Here is a 12,555-nt window from a genome sequence, read left to right as displayed (position 1 = left end):
TAATCCATCTTTAAAATGAAGTTAATATGTGTTTTAATCCTAGAAGATGCCTTAGTGGTGACATAGTATTGTAGAATCATCACTGTGCCTTTGGAAGCCTTACGTAACCTGCACAGCCCAATATTCATCAACCACAGGTCCTTTACACCTTCTAGCCAGACAGTATATTTTACTTTTCTTGGCTACTGAATCCCTATTGTTTCATATCGTTTTCACGTTAAAGAAATATTTACTCCACGACATTGAAGGCTCAATGGGGAATACACAGTTAGCGCTGGCTGTTCAGCCTCACAGCATCCTTGGACTCCGCGCAGGTCTCTGACCCACACATAAAGCAGAGGGAGCCCATACATCTGCAAGTCTTCAGCAGATTTGATTTATTTATTTTAAAAGCCCTAGCACATGTACCAGGGACTGTGGGATGGAGCACGTTCAAGCAGAGTCCCCAAACGTTTTCGCAGCTTGCAGACAGTCTGACTTCAACTGCAATTCTAATCCGGAGCCGCGTCCTTAGGGGTGCGGACTCCGCGCGATGGACTGCAAGATTGTGCCTTGGCTATTACACAGCAGTCAGTTTTGGGCCGGACCCAAGTGTTTTTGTGTCAGAGCAGTTACATTGGCCAGCTCTGGTTTGAAACAAAACCTACTGCTCCCCGACGCTATCCTTTCCCCGGTCCAGGTATCAATACATGAATCCAGTAGCGTGATACAAATGGGCGCCCCGCCATGTAAATTGTGGTGAAGGGCCCCTGAGATAAGCTCTGCTTGTGGTCCAGCTACCCAACTGACATCATTAAGAACTCAGAAAAGCCATCTCAAAGGTACACAATGACCTTGAACTGAGTGGGGTCCTTCCTGAATGGCGCCCCTCCCCCACCAACACAGTAGAGGGTCGTCTGACACCCAAGTGCAAGCATGTTGACACAATATCCTGAAGGCTCCAGCCCCCACACAGGGTTCTCATTTCCAGACAATGCTCTGTTGTCTGCTGGACTCAGCACATGCAGGGTTTAAAAAGCTCGCACAGTTATTTGCGTCCAAGATTAAATTACCAACCTTTCTGGCATTTTTATGTAAAATGTGCTTTATTATGGCTTCTTCATAGCTGAGGTATGAGTCATTTGCAAACTATAATAGACTCTGGCTCTGCTGGGCGATGAAGTGTTCTGGATGCAGTGAAACTTTTAATCCAGACTGCAGGCAGAGGAGCTCCCGGCGGACCTTTAAAAAAAAGAGCGAACCCGAGGAAAGGAAGAAATTAAGGCACCCCCCCCCCCCGTCACGGCACTAAATACCTTATTATCGGGAAGAAACAGAGCTGATGTGAAAGCACCAGTAAATGTGATAATTTTTTAAAGACGCACTTTGTTTAACCCTTCTATGTCAGAAAAGGAAAAACAAAGGTCAGTCAGTATTCCTGTCTGTATGATTGCACGGAGAACCGTGAAGAATCTGATGTCAGAAAAGGAATACGAACTGCCAGGGATCTGCAGAAAGAAAGCCTCTGTACCACTTTCTACCAATGAGCTGAGACTGAAATATCCCCCTACAGAAAAATTCATAGCACTAGAAGGACTGAAGTAGATACACTGAGGTTGTGCGCAACACGCTGCTTCAGCTAAACACACGCCTTGATGGAATCAAACCTGACATTATAATAAAACTTTTCTTTATGGGACTATGGGCAGTGCTTTAAATGGGCCGGTACTGTCTGGTACGGAGTACCGTCACTTTTTTATTTTGAGAGGGAGAGTACCTGCACTTCTCAAGAAAAACGTGATACTTTTATTTGGAGAGTACCGGCACTTCTCAGAAATAAGCAGGTACCCTGATACAGAGTATACCTGCACTTCTATTTTTCCATTTCCAGCACTGACTATGGGCATTCTTAAGATGTCCCCATGAATTCGGATTCAGCCATAAAAGAGAGTTACCGTCAGTCCAGGATAAGGAAATCCACAATGAAGCCCAAGTTGGGACTATTTTACCCTGAGACTCCACCGTTGAAAGCAGGTCAAGGAATTACCAAATCACGAACAGAATTACATAAGTATATACAAAATCAAAAAAGCTTTTGATTATATCATAATTAATTAATTAGCAATAGTAAACTTCAATGAAAATGAAGGAAATACGTGTTTCATGCTACTGATTTAGGACGATAAGGAAAATCTGTTTAATACTTGGGCATCTGTTGACCACTCCATTTCAACCATCTTTGCTGCTCTCGTGAAAGGTCACGGTACCAACTTAGAAGTGCCATTGCATCAATAAATCTGGTCTAGCTCTTCCAAATCAGTGTGTGATGGGTCAGAGTAAGTGTACACTATCAAAAGTGCCTGCGTTTATGTACTAGAGGGACAGAGAAAGCAACAAAAGAGAGCTGAATGACTTTGTGTATGATCTCCAGCTCTAATGTGACAACATGAGCAATCACAACAGGAAAGGGTGTGTCACTTACACTCCTCATTGTGCAAATGTACTGGTATGTAAAATTAGTGCAACTGTTGGTCAAAGTGTAGGTGCCTCTGCAGAAGATTGTGGACCTCTTTGCTGGAATAGTAGAAGGTGCTCTGGTTGCGACTTTAGCATTTATGTTCCTCTTTTGTGCTTTTCATGCAGTGTATGCTTATGCCGGTTTCTCACAGGAGTCGGCACTTGAGATTTAGCACAGTCCTCATTGATAGGAAACGCTCAACACCTCTTTGAACAGGAGTGGTGCTAGTAAGAGGAGTAGACTGGCACAACAGAGAGAGTCAGTAAGGATGCTCACACCATTTCTTTACCAGCTGCAAAATGTAAGGCTAACTCCCTGTGAAAATTCCGAACTGATTGTCACTAGCTTACTTCCAATATGGATTAAATAAACAACGCCTGTTGACCTCCCTTATAACTGGCACATAAAGTTCAATTGCACTTTCACCTGGCTTTAAATAGGGTAAAAACAGGACACCTTTCTGTCTTTTCCATCCCCTGCATAATCCTCCCTGTTGTTCTGATAGTTGTTGGCACATCCTTCCAGTGTGCTTAGCTTAAATGATGGTTGCTATTGTGGCTTACCACGAGCAGAGAGAGACTTTGAGCCCACCCTTTCTTTACCATTGGTTGGGTTTTCTTGTCACTCTTATTTGCCTGCTTCTTATTTATGCTGCAGCTCGTCAGTCATGTGTTTGTCACTCCAGTGGAGCATTACCTCTTTACCATTGCTTTGATTGCTTGGAACCTCTGCTTCAAGTACTTGTTTTTTCAAGAGCTACTTTTTTCTTTTATGATGAGCATTCCAGAAGAGAGTGCATGTGTTTTTGAGCTGTATCCCTTTTGTACTTCTGTCCCTGTGTTGCTGTCTGTCTCCCGCTCCCATCCCTGTTTCGGTCTCTGGTGTGCTTCTCGCCATTGCCTCACCTCAGCTGTGATGCTTAAATGTCCATCCACCCACATTTTGCTTCGGTCACTGTTGCTTTCGTTTCCCCCTGCACTCAATTTAAAAAACAAAATAAAACACTTTTGTGCATTTTCTTTTTTCTTTTTAGTTACTTATCCAAATCGGACAGGTAAATAAAAAGAAAAAAAAAATCTGCCTTAGTTTGTAGGTCCATGCATGTGTGGTACACGCACATACTAAAGGACACAGGAGGCCACGTCAAAAGCTAAAAACCATTGGCAAAGCCTGTAGACTTATTGGCTTTACCAGTGCTTGTTTTCTCTGGTACTTCCCTGGACGTTTCTCTGGAAAAACAAACTCTGAATGTCCTTCTTTTTCATGGAATAAAAAAAGCCCCGAACCCGCAAATACATCTTCTCCCGGCGAACTGTTTGTTAGGTGGTGCTCAGTCTCCGTCAAGGTATAATTCGCTTTGCATTTGTTACTCTTAAAAACATGTGTGGTTAATTTACGCTGCAGGGCTCGGCAAAAGATTTTAAGGCTTTTGGACATTTTGGCTGCTCTGCAGTCCCAATGAAATCGCATGCCTAACCTCTACTTCATGCATGTCACTTTCTGCCAAATACAATATTAGTATGGTCGTCAGGGTCTCGTATCATTTAGCAAGCCTAATCACAGATTATGGTAGGCCTCATCTGAGGAAATTGTCTGCTTCAACACGCAAAACTGTTTTTCACTTATGATATTGTGGATGTTTGCGGAGGGGATGCTAGGGGACTAAAAATTATGAAAATTCGTATTTACCAGAGACATAACAGGGTACTTTATTCTCGCAAAGTAATACCGGGTGCAAAAGCAACTTGGCACACATAACCTTTCTGCCAGGTATCAGGTGAGCTGTAATGCATGTGAGCTGGATAGTTGGTAATAATGTGCACACATGAGATTTGCACCCATTTTGCACATAGCTGAAGCATGTTTTTTTGTTGTTAGTGTAGTTGTATTAGGTAGGACATGATGGTAAGTGGAAAACAAAGGAGCAAATTCTCAGTTGCTGACTCGAAGGTAAATAGAGTTTTTGCCTATTTGTAGCACTTGCTCCCGGTATAAGTGAAACAGTTAATGTTTTCATTTGTGCATATGACCAGTGTAATATAGTTTAAGGTTATCCATGAATAAGGTGATTGTGTTCATTATCATAGTGCTAAAATAATACATTTTAGAAGTTCACCCTTTCTATAGTGATACACCCTTAGCATTGTAACTGGTGTGTGCCATGTGTGTTGTACCTGTTGTATGATGCTGGTACGTCACAGAACCAGGGAGCACAAAGGGGCAAAAACATTCTGGCTCATTCATTTGTACTGATGGCACTGGGCCTTTGCTGAGAGGCCGTTTTGGTTAATTGGTGCAATCAGTCGCTAGTGGGCCTGTTCCTCTTTAAACATAACTTCCTTCTGGTATCTACTTTTGAACGTTTCAAAATTATGTGAAAATGGCACCAATGTCACCCGCAAAGATATATTAGTTAAATAAATAAAGGACTCTCAATAGCCTGTAATGCTTATTGTATTATGTGTAACTTCATGGAGCATAAGGCCTCTTGTCTCCACCTACCGCCGCCATATTGCCCACTTTTAATTTTTATGACAGGGTTTTCAGAACTCTGGACATTGCACACATTATAGTGTGAGTTGCAAATCGGTCACTGCAACTTCTCTATGTCTTTTAAGTTGGACACAGTTTACTGTATGGACGAGGATGATCCTCACTGGGGTAGGGCAGATGGAGGGAACTTGGGTTAAGCTTTAAAAAGAAGTGTTCGGGATTCAAAGCTAGCCAGGCCTCTCTGTTTGCGGATAGGCCTTATCCAATGCATATCAGAAGGATATCCGAGGCTGGGAGGTACCAGCAGTGTCAGATTTATCTTTGGAAGTCTGTAAAAAGTTCCTATGCTGACAGCCAGGCAGGGTTGAAGCTTTTATGAGGAGTAAGACAAGAGTTGAGTGTCTTCTAGGAAGAATGTTCCAAATCATTCTACAATATACACAATCTAAGAACATTCGTCTTTGTTTCAGGCACCTGGAAATATTTTTTTAATTTTGTGTAATTTGCTGTTGCTCTCAAAGTAATGACATGACTATTTTGAATAGATAGGTGATATGAGTAGTCTGAATACATTCAAATCTGATGTGTACAGTTCTGAAGGTTGAACTCAAACTTTAACCCAGAGTTTGCTTTTTGTCAATATTCCAGTTTGAATATGATATTCATGTGCTGATCTGCTTGACAGACAGTAACTGCTCTTCGATCACCTTGTTCTTGCAGCCCTAGATTGATCCCAGTTGGTCCTTGTTTGTATCCTTTCCCTGCCATGAGTGAGAACCTATAGAATAGCACAAAATTACAATATTGCAGTACCCCCTGCAAAACATGGTGAGAGTTCCCTATATTTACCTCGCCTGAAAGATGTGACAATGCTGAGCTGCCTTCTGCAGGGTGGCGGTGGCTCTTCATTGTAGGAGCTCTGGCTGCGGATGGAAGAGAATAAGGCCAATCCCAGGAAGTGTTCACATGAGTACTGTTTTGGGACTCCCTTCCAAATAGCAGTTTACACCCTGATGAATCAATGGTTTGCCATGGTAATTCTAGTCCAGTTCCAGGCTCCCAATTTAGAGTGGTAGCGTATTCACAAAGGGCAAGAGGGCTGCTTTGAACCCCTTAATTCTTGGGAATCATGGTGACACCTTCAGGAGTTAGGCTGTGGTCCAGGGGGCAAATACATACGTTCAATGAAGATCTCTTTTTTGGAAAACAATCATAGAGATGGTGGTCTGCTGTACCCTGCAGGCCACCACCCTGGTGATTGTTTCCTTGATACTTTATGCACTTGGAACTATGTCTAATTACACAAGCATTATACAGGTGAAATAGTGGCAAGCGTTAAGATGTGTCTTCGGGTTATTATCAATGGCTTTATTGTAAATGTTAACAGTAAATGATGTATATGCCTTTATTAACTGAAAAACATATATAAAAGTATACATCATATTGGCAGTTCTGCAGTAGTGTTTATTCATCTGCATTGGCGTCTGGGTGTATATACCCAATAATTTGTTGTACAAATGTATTCTCTATGCTCTTTGCTCATGGGCTTAGTACTTACCTAATTAATTATATAATTGACAATATCAGCAGACCTGCACCCCTTATTCCATGCTGAATTAGAAGAGTTGTTTTTTCTGCCTGATGACATTTCCGCTCTCCTTCTTGATCTAGCTATGGTATTTGCACGGGACTGGCTTCTCACTTTGTAGCTGTTGTCATATTGAGGTCAGATTCTGGACGGCTTCTGAAAGACACAAACAGGTCATATTATACACCTCATGGAATAGGGAAAAGGCCATTCAGCCGTATACTTATATTGTGGCGTTATCTGACTTGAGCATGGCCTGGCCAGGCAGAGCATATGCTTTCAATCAAGAAGTCCCTGGTTAGAACTGGAATGGGAGCCATAGAAGCCCAATCAATGTGCATCCATCAGCCTCCCTATCACTTCCTGTTCATCATCCACCCATCTGTCTTCCCAACTGGCTGGTAATGACAGAGCTACCCCAGATAAGCCACTTCCTTGCTGGTGGTCTTCAAATTCTGGTGATGACTTCATTGCTGTAGCCTTACAGAGTGTCTTGATTTTCCAAGGAGATGTAAAACAGCTGCAGTGACCCCCTTATTTCCCTTCATTAAAGGCTAGCATCTACAAACCGAAGAACAAAGAAAAAAGCAAGGCTCTAAGGGTTTCGCTTTAACATTGGCGTGTCCGTGATCTAAACAATCCTAGTTGGGAAGGACACTCCACAAACATGTCTGGCTAATATCTTTCAAACACTGTCATTAATATTTGCAAACTGTATAAACACAATATGTAGAAGGAATGTTTTCTTTAGCACTTAATACATGGTGGAACCGAAGGAGGGGGCTGGTGCCTGTTGAGTGAAACGTCCTATATGCTTCGGGGGTGGAATATGTGAAAGTTGTTATGGGACCATAATAGAATCTGTAGGGAGTTAATTGTGGCAGGAGTAATTTCCAGTTTGTTGGGATAGTACAGAGAGTTGTGATTTGCCTATGCCTGTTGATGTTCACATAGAATCAGAGTATTTGAATAATTGCCTCCTTCCTCCCTCCCACCTCCCAACCCTCAACCTCTGGCAGCTTTTAGGCAAGTTAGACTGGGAATACGAAGTTCAGTCATTCATTGGTCTAGCTAAGTGTTAATCACACAGATGCTAGCTAAGATCACTGAATGACATCAAACTGCACTTTCACTTTGTCCAAGGGTCCCTCTGAAGCAAATGCATTACTGTGGCACATTCTACTCTGAGGTGGTGTCTCCATTTGAGCTTCCTGCTGATGTTCGCTGTAGCCTGTAAGCGAACAAGACTCACAAGTCACACTTTTGATGATAATGCAGTTTGTTCTTTCACTTTAGGTGGAAATCACACTTCAGGATGTCAACGATAACCCACCGGTCTTCCCAACGGATCTGCTCGACCTGACAGTGGAGGAGAATATTGGCGATGGGTCTAAAATAATGCAGATAAGGGCGATGGATGCCGACGAGGTAGGACATGGGTCCCATTCCTGAAATACTGCTGTCTCTTTCACAAGTCAATAACTATGAACTACAAAGCCGTAAATGTGAATGTTAACCTTATGCCAAGAGAATGTCATACAAGCTTCCTCTTTTATTACTATGCCACAATTTTATGTATCAGATATCCCTCAGTTGTTCATTTCAGGCTGCCATCGAATGCCCTTTTCTACTACTTCCTCCCATTCTCGTGCCTCTCCCTATTTGTCCGTGGTTTCGGTCGTCTTTATTCATGCCAAGTATTCCTCCTTGCAACTCCCTTTTGCTAACTCCTTGGCTTCTCCTTTGGCAGTTTGTAGAGCACTGTAAATGGGAAATGATGCTTCCTAGCAAAGAAGCTCTTTTGCTGGAATCCTCTAAAGTAAGCACTATGGAGCTGTACACCCACATACATTTTCAATGCTGAAGAGTTATTAAAAGTACAACATGTGTTTGTTACGATGAAACATCTGGAAGCTCCGATCTACGACTTCTCTCTGCTGTGCACATTTCAAATTATTGCAAACATCTGAATAGTAAAAAATATGAAGCATTGTGCCTGTTGGGTAGGCCATATCTCCTGAAGGATAAAAACAAGACTAGACAACCAATTAATGTGCTACCAAGATGGTGACGGGATTAAGGGCCATATGTATGAACACTTTTTCCCATAGACACAGAATGGGTAAAAACCTTTGATACATCTGGCCCAAAATCTCTACTCGTGAGAGGAGTTGATAGCCGTTTAACCTTCCCACACTGATGTTACTGATACACTAGAAATAATACATTTCCTTAAAACCTAAACATTGTGTGGACGGGAGGCAAATTTCTCAGCAACAAAAATGATAAAAGGGATGGTGATCACATGAGAAATGAAGACCAAGCATACATTACCAGCTCAGTGAGTTAAATACTTTCTACTGATATCTCCAGCTCGTGAGCTTGGATCTTGGCAAGACCAGCTCACCCTCCCTTCCTTCCAATATGAGTGAATTGAGCTCCATTATGGGTAAAAATAGCATCTCTTAGGTCTCGATGTTCAAAATGATTTTACAGTCGCAAAGTTAATAATTGAACTCTTGCAACTGCAAAACAGCATTTTTAAATGTACAGCACCCAAATTGCCATTTGCTAACTTGTTACTGAATTGCAATTTGAGTTTCAGACTAAATACAGAATCGTAATTTGGAAGGGGATGCAAAGGGTGTCCTTCCAAAATACCTATTCCTTTAACTTACGTATTAAACTTCTGTGACCAAAATCCTATTTTGCCACCAAATCCAAATTGGTGGTAACTCTTCGCAAATAGGAAGGGGTCCCCAATGAACCCCTTCACCTTTGTGAATGTTAACAAAACCATTTTTTAGGGGCAGGCAGTGGTTGATGGGAAATATTTTTAAAATGATTACTTTTTAAAAAAACACATCACTTTTCCTTTTAGGAAAACGAGGTGCATTTAAAAGGAATCACAGACAAGGTGGTCTGCTGACCCCAGCAGACCTGTGACTCTAACCAGTCGTAGCGGGTCCTAATATGTGACCTACCTCATACATACTAATGAGTTAGGTTGAATTGCAACCCACTACGAATCAGTATTTTGAGGTCCAACCTGTTAATACATAGGTTGGTTCATAAAACACCAATGCATTTGGTAGGAATCAGTGTGTGTAGATTGCACCTATTCTACCAAATACATTTTAGTATATTCCTAATAAGAAATCATAAATTGCAAATTTTTATTTGATGCCATTTATGATGTCTTCATAGGCCTATCGGGAATCTCTGTACATCAGGTCCTTAGTTGCGACTCATAGGAATGCCAAAACCAAGGTGTGAAGCGCTGTGAGCATATTTGAAGAAACGTTATATGAAGTATTGCATCTCTGAATGGATAACGCTATATTATGTTGTGCATTTTTTAATGTATCATACCCTATACAAGTGCTCTAGCAGTAATGGTGGAAGATGGAGCCAACAATTGTCTTGGGTCATGTGTTCCATTGAGACAGTAACACCAGAAGCCCTTAGCAGTGGTGGTGTAAGGCAAAACAGCCTATGCAAGATCTATTGGCTTTGTCAATGTTTTTGCCATGTTGTACAGCAGCGTGACTTCTGTGCAGCATGGCTCAAAGGAAAAAAAAAAATTCAATGGTGTCAACGTTGACGACAAAACAGCACTTTTATTTCTTTTTTTTTTTTACATTCAACCATGCTGCACTGCAGCAACACTGCTGAACAACAATGCAAAGAAGACACTGACAAAACCAATAGATCTTGCAAAGGTGAGACCTATTATATCGGCCAATGCTTGGGAAAATATGCGCTATGATGCAGCCAGCACAGGCTGCATCATAGTGCTTTTTTTCTGATGGGACGGAGTGTGGGGAAGAGGCAAGCAACGGTGTGTGTGGGGGTTAGAGGGTGGGGCATGAAGCGACAGTGGAAGGGGTGGGGGTACAGGACAAACAAAGACAGCAAATTGTGAAAGGGATGGGGAAAGCAATGAAGGTGAGGGGCACAGAAGTACAACAAAAGAAATGATGGAGTGTGGGGACGAGGGACAAGTAACACTGGAGAGAGGGGGTGACGGGCAAGCAACGAAAATGGGGCAAAAACACAGTAAGGGGAGGGGTGTGCATGTCACAATCACCAATGTAGGGGGGTGGGGGATGTCAACCACCAATGCACAATAGGCAAGTAATGATGTGGAGCAGGATGGTGGAGGAGTGGCGGCAGCCTGTAAACAAATGCACTCTTATGGTGTGCTGCAACTCAATAAAAAAAGTACCTCCAGAATCTTATGACCAGTGGAAGGACAGTGGCTGCCAACAGTACTTGACCCACGTAATCGTCAAATACAGTAAGAGAAAGACAAACCGACACATGAAATGTCTTGGAGGCATAGATGCAGTGAAGTTCAGGACATTTTTGGGGCAAGGTACTAATTGTAGGCAGTGAAAATGAAACACTAACAAAGCCAAATCCTTTTTCTATATAATGACATAAAATATTGCATTTTCCTTCCTCAAAATTACTACAGGAGTGTGTAACTTCTGGCCTAGGTTTGATTACCACACTCTTTGGAGGACATTATTCCCTAATAGGCAGAGACTTTAGACATGTCTTGTAAGTTTGGTGCAGACCAATGCTTTAAATGGAAATACATAAAGGCTGGCACTCACTATTTAGAGTACCTGTTTTCTCCTGAGAAGTGCTGGCACTCTCCCATTAACTGTGTTGCAGCAGTGTTGAAAAGTGCAGGTTCTCTCCCTTTCAAGTCAAAGAAAAGGTACTCAGTACCAGACATTACCTGCCCATTTAAAGCACTGGTGCAGACAGTTTTAAGTGCATCAGCTGGTGCCTTGCAATACTTGATTCCTTTTTGACCTGGGAGCAAGCAACCTCCCATTTCCTGTCTATGAGATGTTGCAGGTTTTTTTCCTTCTATTGTTTTATCTGCAGTGTTCCCCTTACTTTATCTGCTTTCTGAGATTTATATAGGCTCGATTAAAGTCTATGTCCTTACCCTAGTTCTAGGATTGCCTGCCGAATCAGGAGCTCGTGGGCACTCTGTGCATAGACTGATATACCAGTTAATGCTTTTTTGAGCTCTGTAGTATATGATTGCAACATGAGTTGCTGCTGCATGAACATATTGACAACTTCTGTCTATACAACAGTAAGGGAGGGCAATTAGATGGATTCCCTTACAATTCTTTAAGCCTCTTTTCACTGATGATGGTCCACACATAGCTGTAAAGTTTTCGGATTAGTCTTTATACATCACAGGCAGTTAGCCTCAGCGTCTGTAAATACATTCACCTCAAGCAGGCTGATGGTGATATGCTGGTAAGTACCCAGTTAGCAGTTGCTTCCAGCATCAATACATTGTTCAGATCAATTAACCTAGCCAGTTTATCTGTTAAAAAGTGCAATAGCCCGATTCATATTTGCTCCTGTTGGGTTACACCTAGGGTTGGAGCAAATGTCTGACTTTATTGGAATTCAGAAAGGCTTCCAGGAGTACTTTTTTGAAGCTGTGTTTTTACATTTCCCCTTGAGTGCTCACAAGCGTAAACATGTGCTCATTTAGAAATATAGCGAGACTATATTTCTAAATGTATAACATTAGGAATTAACACTTGCTAACCTGTTTATATGTTGTTTCTCACCAACCATGAAGCAATCACTTCTCTGAACGGCCCTTACACCCTCTCCACTAGGGTCTTTGTCTGGAGCGTTGGGGCAGTCTAGGAATAACTTTTTTTTTTTCTTTTTTTTTAATATAGCACTTGGTAATACAGATTTTTTGCATTTCATAGCACTGCAAAGCATGTGCCATTTAAAAAAAAATTGCTATAATTCATTTGCATCGACCTTGCAGAGATGAAGAGATGAAAAAGCTATGTCAGGATTGTAATCTATGACATTCTCGTTCTGTCAAGACCTCTGCAGTGGGTTCATTAAGCAACTGACTTGAGTAGAGCTAAACACTAGACAATTGCATGTGCTCTTGATAACCACCAAAGGCTCACCA

At 41.9% G+C, this 12,555-nt stretch overlaps 1 protein-coding gene across 1 annotated transcript in view; it reads left to right on the top strand.

Annotated features, from left to right (window-relative positions):
• The window catches only part of FAT4 (FAT atypical cadherin 4), a 331,865-nt gene that overhangs the window by 157,764 nt on the left and 161,546 nt on the right, over positions 1 to 12,555 (top strand). The window contains exon 2 of the mRNA XM_069242380.1: positions 7,875 to 8,006. Within this exon, the coding sequence (XP_069098481.1) occupies positions 7,875 to 8,006 (132 nt within the window). The remainder of the gene's footprint in view (positions 1 to 7,874; positions 8,007 to 12,555) is intronic.

Source organism: Pleurodeles waltl, chromosome 1_2 (genome assembly GCF_031143425.1).
Source record: "Pleurodeles waltl isolate 20211129_DDA chromosome 1_2, aPleWal1.hap1.20221129, whole genome shotgun sequence".
NCBI classification, from domain to species: Eukaryota; Metazoa; Chordata; class Amphibia; order Caudata; family Salamandridae; genus Pleurodeles; species Pleurodeles waltl.
The sequence above is the reverse complement of the archived record's forward strand: the minus strand, read 5'-3'. Positions and strand labels throughout refer to the sequence as shown.